General features: G+C 40.7%; 1 protein-coding gene across 1 annotated transcript in view; it reads right to left on the bottom strand.

The window, feature by feature from the left end:
* The window catches only part of LOC147600470 (nesprin-2-like), a 179,840-nt gene that overhangs the window by 125,957 nt on the left and 29,029 nt on the right, over nucleotides 1-24,854 (bottom strand). Inside the window, 22 exon segments of the mRNA XM_086750184.1 lie at nucleotides 235-336; nucleotides 2,732-2,893; nucleotides 3,592-3,750; nucleotides 5,663-5,813; nucleotides 6,777-6,956; nucleotides 7,826-8,424; nucleotides 9,624-9,771; nucleotides 10,221-10,378; nucleotides 11,253-11,376; nucleotides 11,964-12,082; nucleotides 12,712-12,787; nucleotides 13,064-13,275; nucleotides 14,617-14,772; nucleotides 14,929-15,063; nucleotides 15,981-16,154; nucleotides 16,898-17,056; nucleotides 18,831-19,004; nucleotides 20,285-20,449; nucleotides 20,615-20,802; nucleotides 20,947-21,043; nucleotides 22,709-22,865; nucleotides 23,548-23,660. Of these exon segments, the coding sequence (XP_086606310.1) occupies nucleotides 235-336; nucleotides 2,732-2,893; nucleotides 3,592-3,750; nucleotides 5,663-5,813; nucleotides 6,777-6,956; nucleotides 7,826-8,424; nucleotides 9,624-9,771; nucleotides 10,221-10,378; nucleotides 11,253-11,376; nucleotides 11,964-12,082; nucleotides 12,712-12,787; nucleotides 13,064-13,275; nucleotides 14,617-14,772; nucleotides 14,929-15,063; nucleotides 15,981-16,154; nucleotides 16,898-17,056; nucleotides 18,831-19,004; nucleotides 20,285-20,449; nucleotides 20,615-20,802; nucleotides 20,947-21,043; nucleotides 22,709-22,865; nucleotides 23,548-23,660 (3,708 nt within the window).

The following is a 24,854-nucleotide window of genomic DNA, read 5'->3' as shown; positions in this document are numbered from 1 at the left end:
TCCCTAAAAAGCACAGGACTGAGAGAGGCCTCTGTGTTTAAAATGACCGGTTCGGTTCTAACAGCTTCAGAAAGACAACAAATGAAACGTCACTGCTAACAGCCAACAAAATGCCTCCAGTTCTCTCTGGGTAGATTTAAATTGAAACCAAGAGATGACTGTGGCAGAGACGGTACTAGAAGCAGAGCTGTAGCAATGAGTCCTGACATATTGGCTGTAAAGGCGTCTTTGTACCTGCAGCTCCAGTGGAGGTTCATTACTATCCAGAAGTTCTTCTATCTCAGCCACCGTGTTGTCAAATTTCTGGAGTTTCTGCTCTTGGACTCGTAAGCATGCCTGAGGGTGGAAAAAACACATCGGTAACTGTGTTTCCCTCCAAATTAAACTTCCATGTTTCTGTTAGAAAATAATATTTCTAGTATTCTGATTCTGCATTTTGGCATATACAGCTCCCACAACTGGTTTGTTTCCTGATTTTCACTTTAGCAATTTAGACTTTTTTTTTGTATTAGAGTCAGAAACATTCTATGTTTCTCAAGCAAAGCAGTTGTTAATGCAAAGCTAGCATAAATTTAACAATCATCTTAATCATTTAACTTCTATATTAAGACCAGTAAATGTGCAGGAAAATATCTTAACTTTGTATTTATTTCTGGCTACTTCTATTAAAAAGGGATATTCTCAGATGTTATGGACGTAAAGTCAAGAATTGGCATCCTGATGATACACTTTGGTAGGGATGTAATAAAATACAACACATGCTGTAAGCACTTTTCAAATGTAAATCCTCTGTATGTTAAAAGATCTCCACTCATTGAAACGGATTTTGGAACAAACCAGTAATGTCGAAGTAAAATACCAGCTTCAACTTATGAAACAGGATGTATCTAAAATAGTCACATTGTCTCAGATTCCCAAATCCGTATTCCAAACTCCCTCAGGACAAAGTACTCCTCTGCAGTCTCTAAACATGCCATCTTCAAAACCCATTCACGTGCTGCAGCCCTTAAAAGAGTTCCCACTTGTGTACTGCCTTCAGGGGAAAGCAGAACTTCTCTCACACTATTTATACTGAAATTATCTTTAAATATATAGTCAAGTAATTTAATACTCTGTTCTTTTGTGACAGGCTTCTTGAAAGCACACGTACCAGGGTTTCAACCCCACGTAACACGATACACATTGCAACAGTTGGGGTTTTTTTTTTGTAATTAACATTAATGTAGAGATGTTTCAGGATCAATAACAAAAGGAACAATAATAAATTGATAAGTGAACCTGACACCCTCTGCACTTTACATTTTACAAAAATACCAATGCACTGAGTTCAGTTTTCTCTCCTTCTATTCTGCTTTTACAGCAGCTCATGGGAAACACGGTTTCTCTCTCCCCTGCCCTCTCTTACCCTCTCTTTTGAGAATTACCCTCTCGCATAGGAGCAGTGGAGCAACCTTAGTGCAGGCACCTCCAGCACAGCCCTTCCTAAGCGCCAGCAGAGGCCACATCGGGGGCACAGCCACGCCACGCCGGGCTTGAGCAGTTTCCAGGTAACAAAATGGCTCTTACCATGCAGTTGCCAGCTGGTGCATTTTTACTGGAGACCTCAGGGACCTGAACTACCCCAGGTAAACCCTAACAATGGTACAGGCAATAATAACCTGACAAACTATCTGCACAGCGTGCATACTGCTGTTTCACTGGGAAGATCTGTAATCAAAGAACACTTTGGCTTCTTACTGCTCTGCAACTTAAAACAAATCCACAGTCCTAACAGCAGCAGTAATGCCACAAACAAGCACAGTAAAAACCAGGGCATTTGTAGCATGTGAACAGCGAGAAAGAATTGCTTGCATATTTTCAAACAAGCAGATATGGGATATATTTACGTCTCAACCCCACTCAGGCAGGAAATTATTTTTGATCAGTAGATACGGGCTATAAGCACAACAAAGCAGTGCAGCTAGACAATTATGGACCTAAAGTAAGAAATTAAAATATTTACCCCCGTACGTGAGGCTCTTCAATGGCATACAGCTAGTGTATGTATTTTTACACCCAAGCACACCCCAATACCAAGAGTTAATGCTATATTCTGTGTGAAATGGCCATGGGAGCCCAGGCTCTGCTGCTGTCTTCCCCCATGCAGCCTCTCGAGATCGTTAGCAGCCAGCCACTTTAAGGCCGTGTTAAATTGCACTGGGGAGCACACTGGGACAAGGATCACAGGAGCAAATAAGCCACCTCTGCAACCTCTTCTTAAACTGTCCATTGCCCAGCCACTTCTGAGGCTCCAGTATCTTCACTGACAGGAATTTCTAACTAGAAAACTAATAATGAGCCTATGCACACTCTCTTCCCGTTCTTCTCGAGGCACGAGGAAATATGTGCACCACCGTACTCCAGACTCCAAGCTTTCCAGGCCTTGTCTTTGCTGTATGCTTGTACAGCACAAAGGAATGAAGGGGCTTTTCTAGTCTAAAGCAGCATTTGCAGTGTTGCATTAATTTAATACAATTTAGTATACGTATACACTATCTATTTATTAAAGACCTGTATCCCCAATACATTATCCAGTATCTTCAGTGAAACTATCTGTACAGCTACAACTGCAAATGTTACAACTTCCTCTGCTTTTGCAGAGCTGATATTTCTATGCGATGTGTACGTTTATAGTCCAAAGTCCGTAGCATTACAGTATAAGTTAAGTGTAAAAAATTTCCATTCAAATTACCTTCAACTGCATAAGGTCCTCTTCAGTCAGACAATGGTCTTCTGCATTCTTAAGTTCTGCATTTGCCCACGCGTCGATTGTGCCAGATAAACTAAGAAGTTTGTCCCACAAAGCCTGAGCTCTTCCTAAATTATCACTGTAGTTTTCAGTCTTTTCATTGATCTACCATGAGATTTATACAAAGAAAACACACACAGATTTAAAAAATGTTGAGTTACATTCTAAAATAAATGCAGTATAATAAAATCTGAGCGAGATGAAACCATCCACAAAAACAGCAAGTGTGGCAAGGGAAAAAAAATCTCATGTGCCTTCACAGTGAACTGGTAATGGAGAAGATATTTAAATCCCTGCCACACATGTCGCCAAACATACCAATCACAACGGCAGCTTGCCAGTTTTAAGGCAGGTTTAGGAAGGAGCCTTGATCATTAATGTTTATCTACTCTCAGTAAATACCATCTAATCTCAGTATTGATGCACTGCTTAGATCGACAGTGGCAAACATTTCTCACCAAAAGCACCGGCATTGTAATTCTCCACGTTGTCTCCAAAGTCTAAATCCACAGAAGTTGTTATAGAAGGTTACAGATTCATGCAGAAAGCACAAATATTGCCTTTCTGCATTTCCTAGAATTATTTACTGTCAATAAGCACACATGATACAAACTACCTGAGAGATCAGAAACATTACGCCAATAGACACTCTGCAAGCTTTGCTCTCATAAACACTTGGACTTATCTCTTAAGAATCTTCGCCATATTGCATTTAATTTATTCCAAATATTACACACGCGTCAGAATCAATTACTATAATGCATAACAGATAAGACCACCCTGACAATTTACTTTTTACATACATCCAGCCATCTGTCCACAATAATGTTAGCCTCATTCTCGAATGGAGGCTCCTCAAAGCTTCTCATCTTATTGAGCTGGAATTGAAGGTTTTTGCAGATCTGATTTATTTTGTCTACATCTTCAGAGTGATCATTAAATTCCTCTTTTGCCTCTTCAATCTGTGAAAAAGACCAAATGGATATTTACGAGCATGTTTACTTATAATTGTTTATTCAGCAAAACATTTTTAACTGATGTGCTGTTCTTTTTAGTTTAGAGAAACAATAGCATTACACAAAATAATCTACTTTATACAATATGATGAGACTAGGAATGTATCATATGTTTTTATATCCCTGTCATGCCGATAGGAACATTTTCCTGTTAGAAATCCGCATCATTCTGTTACTGGCTGCAAAACAGCTGAGTGGGAACTATGGATAATGTATTTCTGACTGAGAGAGCCAAAACCACAGTTTGCTTTGAAAGTCGTAATCATGAGATACAGGGGGACAGTACATCCATACACAGAACCTCAGTTACAGAAATAAACAATGCACAGCGTAACAATCATCTGAGATGCTATTACAACTTCCAAAAAAATAACCTGGCATTGTGATCCCTAGCTTTGAACTACTTTTTTTAAAAAAGCTTAAATTCTACTTAAACATAGCCATTGTCAAATATGCCACTGCCAGAAACGGAGATGTCCCTTTTTCCTGCTTTCTGTTTAAACACCAAACTGCTTCTTTGTGCTTTGTGTAACGTCAGTGTTTACAAACAACACGGGAAGCAGCTCGCTGGAAAAGAAACACTGACCTCTAGTGTTAGGCAATTTGATGTGAAAAGCTCTCATTTCCCAGAGACAAGCATTACATCTTCTCATACAGACACTGCCAGCCACTGAGATAAGGGGAGGGATGGCAGAGCAGCACCCACAAACCAGAATAAGGCAAAGAATCTTCTCTGTTATTATTCTATATAATTATAAATAACAAATCAGCAGCACTCAAGGACATGCCTCATACTGAGCCACAGCTATTGCAGACTGCAATTCTGAGAGTGGGAGATGTAAAACTCAGGGTGAGGAAGGATTGTTAACAGAGCAAGGTGTCTCCAGACAAGCAGGGGCCAGGGGATGCAGGCGATCTCCCCTGCAGCGGGAGCGTGAGCAATACGAGGTGCCAGAGCTCTCACTGGTAAAATCAAGAAAAGACCCAGCCTTGGCTGAAATAGCGGCACACAGACAAGGGAAAAAACCGCTTACATTCCTCCTTAAATTTAAGCGTCCCAGGCACTGCCTGAGAGCAAATGTTCCTGAATGATACGGGTGATCCCTCATCACAAAGACTAAAAACAGGATCTGAACAATCAGTTCTATAACTCAGCTAGGAAATGTGAAACCTGTACAGTAAAATGGTCACGATGGATATGCTGCTGTTCGCTAATCCATTAGCCATGGACAACTATGTTCAATGGTTGCATTCATTTAGCCAAGAAGAACATAGCTGGCTTTCAATTTTTTTGTCTGAAAAAGTGGTAAACTTTAAATTGAATGAGGGGGTGTCCAGCAATACCTGCTCATTCAGTCTCATCAGCTGACGTAAAAGCTACTGCAATGTTTAACTGCTATCAAAGATGGCATGGAGCCATTGTCAGTTATGGAGGCCAAGGCTCCTATATGGAAGGTTGTCTTCTAAGCAGGTTTATTACATAAGAGAGGTGCAAGGAGAAACGCCGAACTGTGTGGTTAAAGCATTTAACCACAACAGAATTTGGTCAGCAAAGTGATCGTGAGTGCAGAGATTCATCCTGCGAACGTAACCAGCTCAAAGAAATACTGTATCATCAGCCCAGGTTTTGTTTTTGTTTTTTTAAACTCTTTCCTTTAACAAGACTTCTATTCACTAAGCAAAGCTAGACATCAACTTAAAACAAAACCAAGGTATAGTCCCTAAATGTATTTCAGAAGCCAAAGTGAAAGCAGGGTTTTAACATTTGCCCTGAAGGATGGGTGTGCAAGGGCACCCCTGCACCCAAACGCTCCAGGAAAGGCTTTTATTTCCTTTTCAGTAAGTTCTTGTTACTTACCTTTGTTATTAGTCTGTTCAAATTCTCCTTCCCCATGTAAGAAGTTTGCTGTGACAGTACACTCTCCTGTTTCTGGATAATGCTAGTCAGAGTAGCTTTGCAGCTTTGATATTGCTTCAGGAGCTCCAGAGCCCTTGCACACTGTTCCTGGCTATTAAAAAGAGAGGTGTTATTTATGGCCTAAGCATAAAACAGCAGCCTCAACCTCTTGTCTGCTTCCTTCTCCTATATTCAAACATGTGCAGGGTTTGACTACTACCTTTGGAAGGGAAAAAAGGGGGGATAAACTGCACCAGACATAAATTCTGCAATACTGTGTGAGACCCGGTATGGCATTTGGACCCTTCACCATCCTATGTCTCTGATTCACATTTAACCATGATGTGATCTGAGGAGTTCACGTTTATATGATATTCTCCACCTGAAAGGTGAGCTCAGTCTCCAGTAACTGAAATACAATGTGCAGCAGATAGTGCAGTGGACAGTGGGAAATACCACCTCAGCCCAGCCTGCAGTGGGATATGAAAACAGTTTGCTCCCTCCAACACCTGCGCAGGCCAGGAGGATTAACCAGAACTATGCCAGTCCATGAAAATCATAAAGGTACCTTTAAGAAAACATAAGAGGACAAATGCCCTGGGTCATCAATCACAGCCTTTCCCAGTCCTCACTCTCTCAAGCTTATCAAACCAAGGTCCTTTAGTCTTTTCCTGCATAACAGACTCTCTGTTTTTCCAGCTGTCTTCTTCCATTTGTTTCAGTCTGACTTTTCTTTTTCAATGTGCTGGCATGAAATTCACAGCAATTATAGAAGACACATCATTCCCAGCAGCAGCCAGGTTTTTCATTTGGATGTAAATTAAGTCCAACATATCACTGCATATCTGCTAGATGATGTGACTGTGATGTCTTAAAAATATATAAAATTCATGTGCTTTGGCTGCAAACTTCTATGTGCAATTCTTGGCTTTATGATAGTTTACATCATAATAGTAACATTTGCTACTGTATCAGTATTTCATTTACTTTAAAGTACACTCTAAGGCTTTTTTCATCTGAAAAGCAAACTTCTTACTTCTACAATACTACTTTAAAGTGTAAGTTTTCTCCTTACCATTCAGCAAGCAAGAGTTTTGTATCCTCCCATAACCTCTCTGTAACTCTGTACTGTTCATTTGCTTCCTCTGCTTTTTCCTCTTTGATCTGTGGGAGCTTATTAGCAATTTCTTGCAAAGGTTTCATTTCAACAGCAGCACAATCCAATTCCTTTTCCAATTCCATTAATGATTTTACCCTTTATTAGAAAAAAAAAATGAAATATGGCCTTATATTAAAGCGTCTTTGATTTTTTTTTCCCAATGTAATTATGAAGTTCCCTAGAAATGTATCCTGTGCTGCACATACTGACTATATTAAACGGCATCATAAAAAGCCTAATTTGATGTTCAGTTCGTGTAATTTGACACAGTCCTTCACATGAGTTATGCTGACCTAAGCCCTTTGAGAAACTAATCCAAAATCCTAAAGGCTAACAGGTTCAGTATGAGCATAGCGAATTGTTTTGTACTGAAAGGTAATGCACTCTGGGGTATCTCTAAGAAAGGAAGCTATGCCTAGTATGGAATTTCACAACTTAAAAAATGGTCACAGCTTATAAGCTCCTCTCCCCTCCCTTTTTGCCCTGACACAAACAGAAGTGAATTGTTTATTCATCCTTTGCAGGGCTGCGTAGAGCTCCTCTGAAACCGTATCGGAGACGTACAAACTACGTCAGTGGCTTTCTCAGGGTGTGGTAAAATAGCAAAAGGCTTCTACACTGCAGAGTTTCAGATCATATGCATCAGTCCTCAGCAAGAAGACCCGTCTCCCTGTTTCAGAGTTTTCTTACAGGAAACTAAGATCATAACAATCAATCTCCTCCTATTTTTTCTTCATCAATGTTGCTTCAAACAAACACATACATAGGGTTTAAAAGAAAAAAATGGAGAAGGCTTCCTTATTTAGGCTGTGACTGAATGAATAAAACAGAAGTTCAGAGCTTCTTTCAATACTCCACAGATACTTCAAGACACATTCAGGTTTCAGTGGTCTACTGCAAAGGGGCCAAAGGCCCTCCAAGTTCACTGAAATTGGGAATTAAAAGAGCTTTAGAAAAAAAATCACCTTTGTTGAATAGCTGGAATTGTTGGATCCTTCAAGCCTATTTTGTTAATTCTGTCATGTAGATCCTGAATGTTTTTAAGTAGTTCACTGTTTTTTGTGGAAAAAATCTCATATACGTCTTTTTCCTCTGCAAGCATCTGTTCACTTGCGGGATCATAGGCCGCGTTTAGCTCTTCAGATAAAGTCAGAACAAGGTTTTCACAGCAAGTCCTTCTTCCACATTCAGCATCTTCCAAACAGATATCAACTGTTTTCAAGCGTTCATCCAAACATTTAGCCTCTTCTGCTATGTGAGAAACTTCTTGTGCAGCCTCTCTCAACGCTTTTCCCCGTATTTCAGGTTGACCTGAGGGATCTGTGAGACATTTGATGGAAGACTGAATCTTTCTCAAGGAGGCCATAAAAGCTTCCAGATCTTTAAGGACTGTCTCGCGGATCTGCATTTTATGGCTCATTTCTTCAAGCTGGTTTTGATAGTAAATCATAATTTTACTTGCAGCTTGCAGATCTATTGGATTAAATTCATCTCTTGCTGAACTATCTAGGTGCTCCAATTGTTTGCACACTTCAATCTGATTTAATATGGATCTCTGTAGCTCCTGAAATTGAGAGAATGACCAACAGTGTTAATAAGTCAAAGAAGACCTGTACCCTGCGTTCAAGATGAACCTATGACCGAAAAACAAATTATACTCCCAATAAAATAAGTACACTAAACAGGGTGGTTAAGAAAGAAAACCTCTTTTTTTCCTACTCTGGACTTTGGTGGAGGGAAGGAAAAAGGAAAAAAATCAATTAAAATGGTATTCCACACACAGGGAATTTGGTCAGCACTACAGAAAGCCCAAGTCTCTTTCCAGCAATCAGACAAAAAGGAAAGAAAGATGATGAGAGGCTCGGGACTGAAACCAGCAGGCTCTCGCAGCGGGAGATCACTCAGAGCACAGGCTGGCATGTAGAGGTTTGTTACTCTGCTATCTTTTAAGTTCTTTATGCTATACTTTTGGAGGAGACTTACAGACATTTAAAAACCTCATGGTGAAGTCTGCATGCTATCTTGTTACAGCCCTCAGACAAACAGCAGCGTGTCAGCGTTGTGAAACTCCAAATGTGCAGAGCGCTGGGAAAAAATGCAGGGGCCTTCCAGCCAAAAAAAGTAATCTCAGACAGAGAGTGCACATGCTCTCTGCCATATAGCTTGAGAGACCTAAACCCTACTTCGCTTGAGAGCCAAGGGCAGGCAAATGCAAACTCTCAATTCTGCACAGCAGTCAATGTGTTCAGCTCGGAGCGCACGTCAAGATCCAAACAATATCCACTCTGCCTAACAGACAGACCAGAGCCTAGGCACAAGATACTGACAGCAGGTGAACAAGTTCCTGCATACATGCAGAGCTTCTAAAACCATCCTGAGGTGTGCTCAGATACCTCAGTAGATGTGACACAAGGCAGCCTAGCTTAGCTCACAAATTAACATCACATTATGTATATGACTCCACAAAGTAATATAAAGCCAGGTCAGAACAATGTAGATCTGGATCCAAGGAAAGTCCTAACCTAAGACAAAATGTTCAGGACTATGCTTTTTATAGTAGAGCCTATCGAGGGTCCCTACCTGCCTCTACAGGAACAATGACATTTAAAGCAAAAAGAGTAAAGTGCTGTTACAGATTTTAGAAGGTTTGGGAAGTCTTGTGAGAGGTCCCAAACTCCTGACTGAAAATCCCATTAAGTTCTCTAGTTCCTAGACGTATTAAAAACTATTCTGGCTAGGGTGTGTTACTGCACTTTCCCTTACCTTTAGTTCCCTATAAGCAAGATCACTATTCATCAGATTAAACTGCTGGATGTCCTTTTTCTTCAGCCGCTGATCTAAGTCACACAGAAGAATGGATTCGTTTTCTATTGGCAAAACAATTTCCAAAGCAGTCCTTAAAGAGTTTGTTCTACAAAAAAGGTAACAAAACATGAACTGGGAAAGCAAGCAAGAAAAGACACTTAACATTTTACAGCACAAAAAGCCACAAAGATAAAGTAACTGACTAAAGATCTAATCCTCCTCCTGAGGTCAAACGAGTTTTTCCATTGATTAATAAGAAAATCAGTGTGAACTCCAGTGAATTTAACTAAAAGGACGAAGGAAATAAGAGTAAACTTGGGAATACTGCACAGTGATGTTACAAAGATCTGGCTTTGTGCTTCTTGGAGAGATTCATACTATCTGCAATGTGTATATGAACAAAGTATAAATAAGAAAAGCTTACTTTTATGCAATTTAAAAAAAAAGTTAAAAACATGGAAGTATCTTCTGTAACACACACTATTCCCTTCACAATACACGCATCACTTACAATTAACTATTCCTTAGCTAATATCATGAAGTGTTATTTTATACCTGGTACTTATAATATCCTGAAGCTCTTTCCAGTCTCCTTTTAGCTTGCTTCTCATCTCAGCAATAGCAGCCTGCTGCACTTCATCCACAAGATTTTCTAAGGTAGATGAGATGTTCTCCAACTGTGTCCAACCAGAATTGGTTTCACTCTCTATCACCTAAAAGATATGTGGTGTTAATTGTAGTAATATGATACTGCATTTCTCAATGGACTGTTCATAAAATCACAGGCACAAGAGTCCCTGCAGAAAAAATGAAAACAGCTCCTGGAAGTAAGAGTATCTATTGCTTGCTCCTTCTTTAAGACTCCATTTTTAGCTGCATGCAAATCTCTACCAACTTTTTATGATGAAAATTCACACATTGGATATATGCCTTGGCTACATTTCACAAAAGGTCCAATAAATATGGCTAAGCCATTTTTACTACAAGAATGAATGAAAAATATTTCAACTTAGCTGCGTTCAAAAGAACAAAAAAACAAATGTAGAACTGAACCAAGTTGTGAGGTGCTAGATAACCTTTGTACTCCTTTTAAGCAAGGACCTGAAAAATTGCAGTAATATATTCTCCAACATCAACTATGAGCCTTTTATCATCCCCTTAAGGTTCTCACAAATGTAATCAAGTTTTAAGTCCTGGAACAGTTTCATTCTGCACATACACCACTGCTATTTGATGGTTCAACTCTGATGACTCCTCCAGCCCGGACCATGCTCCATCACTTACCACACCTGCTGACACAAAAGCAGCTTTACGTAGTTTTTTTCCATTAGACCTATTTCAGCCTGCAGATCACAAACTGAGAGCCACCAATTTCTTCTTTCAGCAACCCTTGCAAAACTTCACTGCTAAGCAGGAATACAATTCTGCTGAATACTAAACCCTTGATTTCCCTCCTAGTTCTAATAAACCTGCCTGTAGCGATGCTCTTTTTCCCTTGGCAATACACATAACATAGAGTGGTGAGAGCTCTACATAAGAAAGTAACAATTTAGGCACCAAGTATGTTTTTAAAAGATGAATACTTACCTGTAGTTCAAGCAGCTTATTCTGAAGGCATGAAGTGCCTTTTATTTCATCAGTAAAGTCAGATGCTGCTTTATCTCTGCTGATTTGTAAAAGTTCCTCCAGGTTACTTCTTTGTGTGTTATAGCTGAAGAAAGATGCAACCACTTTCAGAGAGCATATTACTTCTAATTTAGTGGAATATGGCAGGGGTTGTGACTTGCAGACCAAGAGATTACCACAAACAATAAGCACAGTCTATTGCAAATGCATATTTTCACCTAAGTCCCCAAAAAATGGGCATAAATGACCAACACGTAAGAGCTGAGAAATTGCTCACCTGGCTCATTTTCAAGTACAAATGCCTGCCTGCATTCTCTAAATTCAGTTTTATAAATGTAAAAATGTCAGTTCTTTAAAAACCTGACACTTTTCTTTTTTATTTTGCAATATTTGAAGTTATTAGTAAGGCAGATACAGATTTTTCTGGCCCAAGAAAAGAGTAGAAGAAAATGTTTTATAGCTCTAAGTGTTCTTGCTACAAAATCCTGTTTGAAGCATTTAGCTATACAGGACTTCTTTATCAATTGCAGAGCAATATTAAGTAAACTGTAGTAGAACAACAGCAGAGTTCTGCATGGCAAAAGTGCACTTTATGTTTGATACAGTCAATTTATGAATGTCTAGCACAGTATCATCTCTTAATACACATACATTTTACCCTTTAAAAATTACCTCTCTAATAAAGCTGGGATGGGCATATCACTGTCTTCCTCAGGGTTTTTTGCACAGCTTTCTCCATTGTGATGTTTCACATCTCGTTCCAAAACTGTATCTGCAGCAGGTCTTGAGGTCTAAGTAAAAATAAAAAAAGGTAACAATGACCTCTGCATCACGCTGTGTCAATACACAGCGAATAACAAGCAATGGGCTCCTTCCAATAAACCACCAGTCTGGAGGCTGTCTGATGAGCTGCCTGCAGCCTTACTTGCATCAATTTTTATCCTAAATGAGACATCTTCTGCGGCATCCAAAGGATGAAGTGCAGTATCTTCTGTCTCTGAAATTATTTCTAAGAAGATTCTGGTTTTCCCTATAGTTTTCTGAAGCAAATGCCTCCAGCTCTTCATTATTTTTCCTTTCTGTGTTCTTTGAAACTTGTTCAAATTGCTGGGACACTGTGAGCGATTTGCACTTACACAGCTTCGCACATGACTCTTCCAGCTGAAAGCCACTCTCTAGCAAAATATAACGCAAGGCTGGAGAATCACGTCTCCTTGGGATGCGTAGTGTTGTTCCTTGTACATCACTTCTAAACATTTGCTTTGTCTGCATTCCCAAGCACCATGGGTTTTTGATGTCTGACTAGAGACCTGAGATCCTACCTCAACAAGAATATTAACAGAAATAATCAGTTTTTCCTTTTGCCAATTATCTCCCCTAGACAGAATACTGTTTTCTAACAGAAGCATGGACTTCTTACCTCCTCTACCAAAAGCGTATCATTTTGTTGAGACAAACCGGGCTTTTCTCCATTCTCTGAAGCAACAATGGAGTTCCTGTGATTTAAAAGAAATTTCAGCTAAAGAACAAGATAAGAAATACAAAAGGGAAAAAAAAGAAATGCTGGCTGACGATTAAAAGCAATGCAGCTGTGTTGAAGGGTAATCAAACATCATACTTGCTAATTTATATAACTAAATACTAAATGTTTAAATGTACAGTTGCCCATAGTAATATACATAGTAACATACTTGGCAATACATTTACAGTATCACAAAATCTATTTGTCCGATTTCTGTGAAGCAACACACATCATGCACTCGGTCACCCACTCTTTCTTAGACGACTGTCCTTTTCCAGCGTGAGACAGCAGCGTCGTGTAAGTTTCTGCAACAATTTGTTGAAGCTTTTCTAGCTTTTGTTCACAGTCTGCAGTCAGGGTCTGTATGTCTGGGACAGATTCTTCTGATAGTCTTCCCAATATTTTAAGGTCTTCTAATGACTTGCTAAGTTCCCTCAGGATGCCTTCATGTGAAAAAAAGGCCTAAACAAAGAAAAATAATTTAATAACCCCAAGCTAAGTCACAAGGATATGCAATTATTCTCATACATCTTTTTCTGTTTCCGTTGTCTTCTCAGATGAGTGCACTTAAAACGTAAGCTGTCAAACCAGAAGAGAAACATTCATTTTCCCTTGATTCTTTTTCAAATAGAGCCAGAAAAGAAATAAAGATTTCTGGCAACATGTTCCCCAGCTGGCCCAGTGGAAATACCGTTTCATGCCACAAGGCGTGACCCAGGCATTACAACTTAATCTCCACGTGTCAAAAACATGTTTGGGAACATTTGAGTTACAAAAGCCATTACCTGACACGCATATTTTGTTAGCTTTATGTTTAATACCTCTGCAAAGATCTGCACTGACTGTTGCTTGGTTTTGAAATTGGTTATGTTACTACAATCTTAGCCACTTTGGTCCCAAGTCCTCTTCATGCTGACATTAAGATATACATGTCCAAATGACTACAGAAAAAGTAGAATCGGAAAATCTAGTTAAAATATTCCCCATCAACGATTATACTTTCTGGGGTGAAATCAAGATCTACTAAAAATCTAATAAAAGTATCAGCAGAAGCAAAATATGAGCACCTGAGAACACGTAATTTCTCTTTACTCTTTCATATGTAATATTTGCTGAACATGAATCAATGAAAAGCAAAGACTAAAACTCCACTGAATTCAGTGAAGACCAGAACTTCATCACGAGAGCAATTTCTTACCCTTGTAAGTGCTAAGCTGGCCAATGCATCTCAAAGAGGAGGAAGAAGGAAAACGCTAGAAGCAATGAAGTGTAAACCCCATTGCTTATGGAATATGTAAGATTCACCGTGACTCACTCTGGCAAGTGAAACATGGATGCCTTAGTCTAACTCTGTGGTTAATTTATACACAGCACAAACACAAAGGTAAACTGTGGCGACTGCACTGTGAGAAGATACTCTCACCTGAAGGCACCCAACACCAGCTATGCAACTGTAACAAACCAAGGGAGTCACAAAACACATGATCATTTCTTATTTTTACACTTTGCATGATTAAATCTGTTTTAACGTTTCAAGATTGTCTTTAAAAAAATGGAAAAAAGATACCATCCACCTAACAAGGAGGTAATTCTAAAAGTCTCCAAGGAGGCTAGTATCTGCAGCCAAAAAAGGTAAAGAAACAATTTGAGTGGCCTCTTTGTTCTGTGTTTAGGTAACACTGAGCATAAGGGTCCTGTTCCATAAACACAGCCTGCAATAATGAACCTAAAAAAGAAGCAAGAAGGAGAGACAGTGCATTGACAAAGAGAGGCAGGTGAGCAGAAAAGGAGTATGGCAGGTACCTCATGTTCCTTGAGGAGCCCTTTGGTTTTATCCATACTTAGAAGTTTCTTCTCTTTGCCTAATTGCTTATTGATTTTTTTTAAAGTTGCGTTAAATTTCTTTTTTTCCCTTTCTACTATGAGCTGGATATAGGATATAATTTCACGATGAACTGCCTGCAAAATTCAAAACACATTATCCCTGTGAGATGGTGAGAGACTATCACAAAGGAAATAAAACTCTCAGAACATACTGTGACAAAAAACCTGCTTTTCAAAGGCACCAGGCCTAATGAGAACAGACACTGGATTCACCTTCCTATATTATCTCACCTCCCATCTTTTACGAACATCTTTACTTTTTTCTTCCACTACCAGTTTTTCACAATCAGATGAAATATTTTTCAGTTGTTCGGCTGCTTTCAAAAATTTGTCAAGAACTTTAGTGTCCAGAGCATTAAAAGCTTCCTGCAAGAAAAGCATAATGAAAAATAAACAGAATTGTATGTAGATTATTTACCTAATAAAATGACCTCAGTAGCATACAAAGACCATGCACAAAGCATGTAGACATTGCATGTATGGGTACGGGTACAGGTGAGTATGAGGGCATCCTCCACCCTTGCATATCTGCAAAAGGTTGCAGGCAATATCAGTGTATGCTTTTTGGACAAAAGCAGATGTTGTTCTTGTAACTCCTCTTTTAGGGGAAAATTTGGTACCAAAGAAGAAAGATTAAAGTCCCCGAATTCTTGCTCATTGGGCCACATCCCATGCCTGTCAGAAAGCAGGCGAAAGGTCTGCATCCATGTGACAGGACCCTATGAGATGGCCTGAGTGAAGCTCTGCACTGCTCCCACCACATGGCCGCACAGGACGTGCTGTGCAAGATGAGGCCACGCAGATTTTGGGCACTTCCATTTTTGATACCTCTCTAAGGACCCCTTTAAGAGATGCCGATTTTGAGATCAGACACTTTCTTTACCAGTTAGCAACTAGGAAAAAGATGTGATTCAGTATTTATAATCACACTTCAAAAATCTATTCAAGAATTCAGACATGTGACTCCTGATGAGAGTCTTAATTATTAATCAGGGAAAAAAAAAGTCTGTATTTCAGAACATGATGAGTTCTGATGGGATGTGGAGTAATTTAAGACAGGGCACTGAATAAACCGCCACACAGATTTACATTTCTTCATTCAAGCCGTCTGCCGAGTTAATGTATGCTAACAGTGCTGAATCAAAAAGCTGAGAAAAGCATTAATGGCTACAAAAAAAAAAAAAACACTTCCGGTATTTTTCTCACTGTGGTACCTCAGCCTTTTAGACAGTAAATAGCACTAAGAAAAACTCAAATTCAGCTGGCTTAGAAAACAAACCCACCTCATATCTTGAAATACATTCTTCAGGACTTAATTTTTGACTGACAAGTTGCACAGCCTTTGAAACGGAGGCCTCAAGCTCTTTCTGGGATTCTTCAAAATTAAGCAAAGCCTCCTTCTCTGCAGGCCTGTTCTCAGATTTGGACAACATGTTGTTCATTTCACCCATGACAGCCTTGGAAGAAAGAGACTCTTTTCAGAATGCGCAGGAGTGTCAGTAATTACATAAAGCTATTGCTTTACAACATAGAATGGTTTGGGTTGGAAGGGACCTTTAAAGGCCATCCAGTCCATTCCCCCTGCAAGGGGCAGGGACATCTCCAACCAGGTCAGGTTGCTCAGAGCCCCGTCCAACCTGGCCTAGAATGTTTCCAGGGATGGGGCATCCACCACTTCTCTGGGCAACCTGTGCCAGTGTTCCACCACCCTCAAAAAATGTAAAACATTTTTTCCTAATATCTAATCTGAATCTACCTCCCTCAAGTTTAAAACCATGACCCCTCATCCTATCACAACAGGCCCTGCTGAAAAGTTTCTCCCCATCCTTCCTGTGGGCCTACAGGAAAGACCTTTAGGTACTGGAAGCCTGCTATAAGGTCTCCCCAGAACATTCTCTTTTCCAGGCTGAACAGCCCCAACTCTCTCAGCCTGTCCTCCCAGGAGAGGTGCTTCAGCCCTCTTATGATCTTCATGGTCTCCTCTGGTCTCTCTCCAACAACACTCACGTTTTTTGAGTTGGGATGCTAATCTCTGAAATGTTCTAGTTTTTGCCCTGGTATGAGTCTGAGAGACTTATTCCAATACTAAAAACCTTTTTTTTCTATTTTACATGAATTAAAAGGAGTTTTCCTAATCACATAATGTCAAAATTAGAAAGGTCTATGTGTATAAAGTACAATAACACTAAAAAAGGAGTACCTCTATTTTGTCTTTGGCTTCTTTAATTCGTGCCTGCAGCCCAGTGGCATCAGAATGCTGTTGGGACGCCTGACTTAAAACATTTCGCATCAGGGACTGCAGTATCTCTTCTGCTGCCACCATTTGTTCTTGGCATGAGGTTCCCCTTGCAGCCAAGCTCTGGTTGAACGAAAAGCATTAGCAGCCTGTACGGTATTTACGTCTTTTTGTTTAAAGGGACTGAATGAAAAAGCCAGCATTGATCAAGGATGGCCAATATTTGGTCAAGGAAAAATCTTACATCCTATTGCAAAATCTCTGTGCAGAGAGAAAGAAATTTGCTGCCATCCACAGGAGAATCTGTTAGCTGAAACAGTCTTTCTGTCATGTGATACTTCCCGTGTCTTTGCCTCAGAGCCAATCAGAAGTATTTTTAAAACACACTCTCCCATCCAAACAGCTTTCCAAATGAATGTACAAACCACACATTTGGATACGCATCATGTGATCACGAAGTCGTCCAAGAGTAGGCACATACCAAGGCTCAGATTTTCTTACAGTATTCACTACTAAAAGGCAGGACGCAGCTGGGTATTTTGCATGCAAAAGTAGTGTGCCATATTTGAATATTTATCATGAAACGTCGTTAATAGAGCTGTTTTGATCTATGAATATTTAACACCTTTTCCTGTTTGAAGTTGTCAATTAGCATTCTTCTAACGACAATCAGCGCTTTATTCTGGACCTCAACCTACTGTACTGCAGGTAATAGCAACCTGATCTCCTCTGCTCACAGACATGGAGATACAATACCAGTCTCACATTTTTGGAGGTTGCGTTTCAGGGTGTCTTTTGTTACTCTGTTGTTTTTAACAAACTAGTGTCACACTGCAAGATGAGGCTGATTTTATAAACGTATGCCCACAATTACAAAAAGCTGAACAGATTCTTTACACAGACTCACACTCCTAATTCTGTCAACTAAACACAGTGCAAGGATGTACAAACCAAAAGTAAACTAACACTAATTCTGGTGCACCGTTACTGTAGGTGGATTTAATGTACCAAAGAAGATCTCTGTTTAATTTTAGCCCTTAGATGGAAGAGCTCCAATAAAACCTCCTTCTGGTGGTCACTGTCCTACCGTTAGATTACACTGGCCCTGTTGAAGAAATAGCAAAAGGCAACATAACACAGCGCTTCAGCTTCTCCAGTGCCAAGCTTGGCATCTTTGTTCAGTCTCACCTTTGCTGGTAGGTGAAGAAAATAAATCAGACTTTGTACTGAAGTTGCTGAGTTATATATATGTATTTCCACCTGCTGTCTGCTAGGGGGGAAAACAGTAATGCCTGGCAGAGAGACATGGGAAACAACAGAGACTAGCAGAAGTAGCAAGAAATTCATCAGTGCTCACAGTGAATGTTTAGAGCAACTGCCCATACGCTGAGATGCACAAACTACCCAGCATGCTGCTGAAAACACTTCAAGTATTAAAGTTTTCGACAGGTAAGCCTTGAATACAGCCAAGTTGTCCCAAATCTCCTTCCTGCACTGCAGGATAGATGGCAGAAAGCACTGCATGACCAGGGAAAATTCTCAACTCAGCACCTTGCAAGGTTTCAGTCTGCTGTGAGTGCTGTGCTGGACAGGGAGTAATTAATATCACTCAAGAGCAAGCTGCTCATCAGTGGCACCAACAGCACTTCACTGGCACCTGCTTGTCATTTGGACACACCGATGTTGGAAGATTCATTCATAGCTCATCTGGGAGTGACCCTGGGAAACAACATCAAAACACTAGCATTGCCTTGGCTTTTTACCAGTGTTACAGCACAAAACCCAGCATTCATTTCTGCTTCACTGGTGATGGCTCATTTTATCCCAGCTATGAGACCGTGCTGAAAGAAGACAATCTGATGAACAAGTATTTTAAGCAGTGTATTTCCATTTTCACCTGCAAGTGTTCCTCCATCTCAGGATGCACAGGCCCCTCATGACTGATCTCGGCAAGCAGGCATCCAGTCTCTGCTGCCCAGCTGTCCACCCCTCTAAGGAGCTCTTCCATTTTCTCCAGGCTCCCTGGAAGCTCCTTGGTCTTTTCAGCTGCATCTCTGCTCCCTTCACCAAGCTACAAACAAAGAGCAGGATAAGAAGTTCATACCCGTCACTGGTTCATGGGTCTCTCCACTACCCTCCTGCAACACGCCTAACTTACTTTCCAGCTTTTGCACCCAAGAAGGATCGAAGGAGAAACAAATGCCAAACAAATTGGTAAATGAACCACCTGAGGCTTAGTTCTTCCACCCTGAGAGCAGGTGGGACAGCACAACCTTTGCCCATATGGGCTGCCCCCTCCCCTATCAGCAAGCAGCCACAGCCACACCATGGAGAGCAACTCCTGGGCTGCAGCATCCCCCAGGCTACGCCAGGGAATTGTCCAAGAGACAATGTGCTGGTCAAACGCAGACCAGGGAGTATGCTAACAGTTTAATGGTACTGGCAGTCACAGGCCAGAGCTCAAGCACTTGCCCTTGCCTTTTTATATATAAAAATAAATATTATATATATTATATAGCTATAATGTCCAAAGCAATGCCAGACAAGTAACTCCTGAAGTCCTTAAATCCTCATAAAGGTGCAAGAGGCCTCTTTATCTCTGCTGATTGTATTTCCTAAAAGCATCTCTTACTATGCGTTTTTCTAGGAAACTCCATATTTCTCTCACTCTTGGGAATGTTTCCTTTTAACTTCTTGCACTGTCATTAAGCTCATCTCCTATAAAAATGTTGTAATTTTTTGCCACCGCTTATTGTCACAGCAGTAACTTTAATAAATGTCAACGAAAGGCTCCGCTTAGAAAATTAAGAGCTCTAATGTTCCCAGGCAGAGTCAAAACGTCATTCTTGTGAGAGCATTCCAGGAAATGTTCTATATGCAAAATTAAGTAGGTTGTATAGGAATTTACAGAGCCTAAAAGTCTGTCAGGTGAGCTGGTGTAAAGCTGCAAAACCTTAGAAACATCTATGCAGCAATAATTACTTTCTACTAGCTGAGGCAGAGATTATATAATTTAGCAAAGGCTCACGAGCTCTTAAGGAATTGATTACTTCCATCTCTAGAACTGAATAAAGAGCTTTATCCTGCAATAAGATTTCCTTTTATAAGTGGTTTTAAAATTTCCATTTTAAAAACGGAACATTTTCTATCGTATCATAAAGAGCATTTGACTGAGTCACAAAGACTTAAGAATGGGATGTCTCTGTGTATTCTCTGTTCCTCCTCTTTTAAAACTGGCAATCCTGAGGTGACTGGAAGATTTACCAACCTCTGACTAGTAAGCTGGTAAGTCTAGAAAATATGATTTTGAAGGCCGCCCAGCAAAAGAGTCACATGAAATTAGCAACTTACAAAGTGTGTCCTCTTGATGAACTTAGCCCATCTCCTGTTCAGTTTCTTCAGCTCTTTGGCAATATTTGATCCAACTTGCTCTTTGCTGACTTCGATGAGATAGTTTCCAGCTTCATTTAAGGAACCATGAACTGAATTCCACTTTGCTAGGATCTCAGCAGGGATCTAGACAGAGGCATTGAAATCATTTAAAGCAGAACCCTGCCAAAAGTTTATTTCCAAAATGAGGAATAGAAAAGTAACAACAACAGCCACTGTCATGTATAATGCTTTCCTTCCAGGAGGCTTCCAAGTATCTCTGTCATTACAAAGAGAAATCGAACCACATACCTCTTTTGGATGCTCATTTCGTTTTTCTTCCAGCCATGTCCTTAGTAAGTGGAGGTTTTCTGTATAATTACTCCAGGAAGACAGAACTTTCTGTAGGGTGGTATTTACATTGGAAATATAGTCTCTGCACATAGAAATCTTTGACTCCACTGTCTTAAAAAGTTTGCTAATTTCTTGAGGATCTCCAGCTAGGACATCAAATAGGGAATATCATTATACATTTGGAAACAGAGAGGTTATTTTACACAAAAACCTAAGTAGGAATTAAAACTGGTGACAGCACATCAGTTCAAAACAGAGGTCTTCATAGCAGTTTCTGTGCATGAACTTACCTAAGTCAGGACCGCTTATGTTTTTGTTTTTCAAATCTTCACAGATGTGAGTAGCAGTTTCTAGTTGCATTTCAAGTCTCTTTTCTTCAATGAAATTCTGCCCAAAGTGAAAAGTAATTGGCATGGGTAACACTAACCCAGATAAAACTAGGTAGGAAACGCAGCTTGGGATACATTTTTAAAATATGGGCCTATAACCTGCAGGTTAAATGTAAACTGAGCAAAGCCCATCCAGCAACTCATCTGCACCTCTTAGTGTGAAATAGGCCTGTTCTTTTTTCTGCTTGTGGAGAGTAACTTAAACGGGAATACTAATTCCTGAATGCCATTGCCTGAGTCACAGTCCTGCCAGAGTCAGGACTGCTTATGTCAAAAGCCCTAGGGCAATATTGAGAAATGGCATTTAGAACAGGTCAGGCAGAATTTAGTCACCTAAGGGAAAAAAGTGACGAAAGTGAAAGCTGGGTTTCCCTGCCTGCACAGAAATATTGACATGCCTAGTTCCTGCCACAGATTAAGATCCAAACTGGGGATGGAAAGGGTGAGAAAAGAAGAAATGGGAGCAGAGAAGGAAACTTGTGGCTTCACACCTTCACACAGGGAATGAGGGTTGATCCTCAGTTGCCCTGTCTGAGCTGCACCTCACTCCAGAGCTCCCCACTTCTACAAATGTCCTATCTAGCAGGCTACAAAACAACCTCTCCTGTGGCCATGACAAACCTTGGCCACCACGCCACCACTTAGCCAGAAATGCACATCATGGGACCAGAAGGAGAGCCAGCAACAAGTCTTAAACTCGTCGGGAAAGCTCTATATTCTATCAGCTTGAGAAAGACCACAAACCACAACTGTAGAAACAATACAACAGTAAGTATTTATGAAACTAACTGAATCAAGAAACTCAGCACAGATTAACTCCATACTCCCATCTCACTCAGAAAAATCGGTACTTTATAAAACCTCTTGTTGCCTCCTTCCACAGTTCTGACACTGGTGAAATTCCCACTAACTTAACCAGGGATTTGCCAGTCTGAAAAGCTTCTGAGAAACTCTTTAGAAACTCCACTAAGATGGAATTCACAATTAATTAATCAGGTAAGTCCATTAACTGCAGATGGGCAAAATTTACGGCACTACAGATGGCATTCTTGATGCAATATTCTTTGTCAGTATTTGGGGCAGGGTAATCCATCCCCTCCTACAGGCCTCCATGTGGCATCATTTTAATAAGTTGAGCCCAGAAGCTGACCTAAGCACAAAATGCAACAAAATAAGACAATTCGTATTTACCATGAAGTATAAGGAGGTAAGGAAGCTGGGAAAAGGAATAAGCAACAGCAAAAGGCAGATTAGCCAGCACTGTAGTTCATGGTTGTCTTTGAAGCTAGCAACTACTGAACTACTCCAGAGAGGTTTGTGCGGATTTGAGCTACAGAAAGGCTGCTAGTGTTGGCTCTATAAATAATCTAGAAATAAAGAAATCTTCCCAATAAAGAATTACAAAGGGTAGACAGAAAATTGCAAACAGTCACGGCTCGCTCTACTTCTCCAAACTGAAGAAAGAACTCCCACTTGGGGCAAAATGGGAAGATGTGGAGGGGAAAAAAGCTTCTGTGGAAGCTGCCCTTGCATAAATCCCAGATCTCACAAGTCTACCACGCTTCTATCAAGTATCTTCAGATGAGGCCAGGACAAGTTTGAATCAAAGAAAGGTGGAGAAGAAGAATTATTGTCAGGGTGTGATACATATATTTAAACTTACATTCCAATTTTCCAGCAGTGATTCCACAGACTCTTTTGTCCCATATTTCACATCCCAGATATTTATCTTTGACATCACCTCATTGGCAATAGCTGTGCAGAGTCCATAGTGGTATTCAAGATAGGTGCTGGACTTTGTGAAATGAATATTGCTGAATCTGCAAACAGTGAAATGTTCCAAAAGTTGACTCAAAATCATTGGATACAGAAAGTGTTCATTTATAAGGTTTTTAGTCTAAAACCTTAGTATATATATGTAAACTTAATTTTGTTATGACAGGAGTAAAATTTTAAGGTTAAAAGTTCATTTTTTATGTAGCAACAATTTTGAGGCAATACTGACTGCTCGATTTATGAAAAACATTAAACGACCAGAAAAGGGGCATCTGACATCTGTATGTCAAAGGGTTAAGGACACAGATTCACTAGTCATTTAAAAAAATATCCTCCAATAGCTATACGGGGTTGCACAACTCTACCTCAGTGCTTTAAACGGTGGAAATAAAAAATTAAGAGCAAGAATCCCCACTCCTTGCGAGATTTTTACATTCAAAATATTCATGTTTCCTGCTCCTAGTGGGTGTTTCCTATCCACACAAGCAAAGCAGATCTGAAAAGGTCCTGTTAATGAGCTCCACTTCATACACATAATTAGACATTCATTGGACCAATGAGTGAACCTGCCTGCTCCGCTTAACAGTCAATCTATACTTAGGTGGAAAATGCTCTTTTACTGGAAGGCACGGACAAATGATGTGCTTTGTTCAGAACAGCAGAGCAAGTCAATAGCAGAGCTAGAATACAATATAGTCAAAGTAGAGGGAATTTGAGGATCACAACCTTCTTTTCATTTCCTCTAACTTTTCAGGCAAGACTAGTGGCATATTCTTCTCATCTTTGTTCTTAAACGATTGAAGGGTGTCCAAGTGAGAATCAAAACAATCCATCAAGCCCTGGGGAGAAAAAGACATAGTAAGCCATTAATTTTAATTCTAGAATATTTCATCTGAGAATCTGCAAGTCACCTGCCATTAGGGCGAGAGCTATAAAGAAACAGTCAGCACAAGGCAATCTTCCAGTGACTTTACTCATTAAAGTGCAATGGAAGTATTTATCTCATCACCTTCTAAAGTGCACATTTAGTGCAGTACTACCTGATTTCTCTTATCGCTGTGCATCAAGTTAAATATAAGGAACATGAATCTACACTACTGATGATATTGCGCTTTTCTGCATTTTCGCTATCATCTTGAGGACAAAAAAGTCTTATGGTTACAGTTTCAGGATATTAAGTTGTTGTTCTGGTTTTATTTAGTGAGGGGGGAGCTACAGTGGTAGCTTCTGTAAGAAGCTGCTAGAAGTTGTTCCCATTTGTCCGGTGGACTAGGCTGGGCCTAGGGCAGATGAACTGCTGGCCAAGGCCAAGCCAATTGGTAGCAGAATGTTCCCTGATAACGCCCCTGCAATAACATATTTAAGAAGGGGAAAAACAGAAAAAAGAGGAGAGATGATGTGAAGAAGCTGAGCGGGGGCAGAGAGGGGGAGGCACGAGCCTTGTGGGCCTTGCGGCCCTCACCCTCCAGCCTCCCGCCGGGCGGCCGACTGGGCCCGACTCGCTCCGGCCCGGCTGCAAGAAGTGGAGAGGAGAGGAGATGTGAAGAGAACCTGAGAGACGTCTGCCTGCCTGTTGTGAAGAATTTCTTCTGAGAGGAACGGCTGCAGACGCCAAGGTCAGTGAAGAAGGAGAGGGAGGAGTGATGCGGCTCCTGGCCAAGATTCCCCTGCAGCCTGTGGTGACGACCATGGTGGAGCAGGTTGTCCCCCTGCAGCCCATGGAGGTTCACGGAGGAGCAGAGATTCACCTGCCGCCCATGGAGGACCCCACGCTGGGGCAGGCAGATGCCTGAAGGAGGCTGTGGCCCGTGGAGGGCCCGCTGGGGCAGCCATTCCAGAGGGACTGCACCCCGTGGAAGAGATGACCCATGCTGGAGCAGTTTCACAAAGGACTGCAGCCCGTGGGTGGGAACCCACGCTGGAGCAGGGGAGGAATGTGAGGACGAGGAAGTAGCAGTGTAAAGCGACGTGTGATGAACGACCGTCACCCCCATTCCCTCTTCCCCCTGTGCCGCTCGGGGTGGGAGGAAGGT

Source organism: Chlamydotis macqueenii, chromosome 5, assembly GCF_036417535.1.
Source record: "Chlamydotis macqueenii isolate bChlMac1 chromosome 5, bChlMac1.mat, whole genome shotgun sequence".
Classification (NCBI taxonomy): Eukaryota; Metazoa; Chordata; class Aves; order Otidiformes; family Otididae; genus Chlamydotis; species Chlamydotis macqueenii.
The sequence above is the reverse complement of the archived record's forward strand: the minus strand, read 5'-3'. Positions and strand labels throughout refer to the sequence as shown.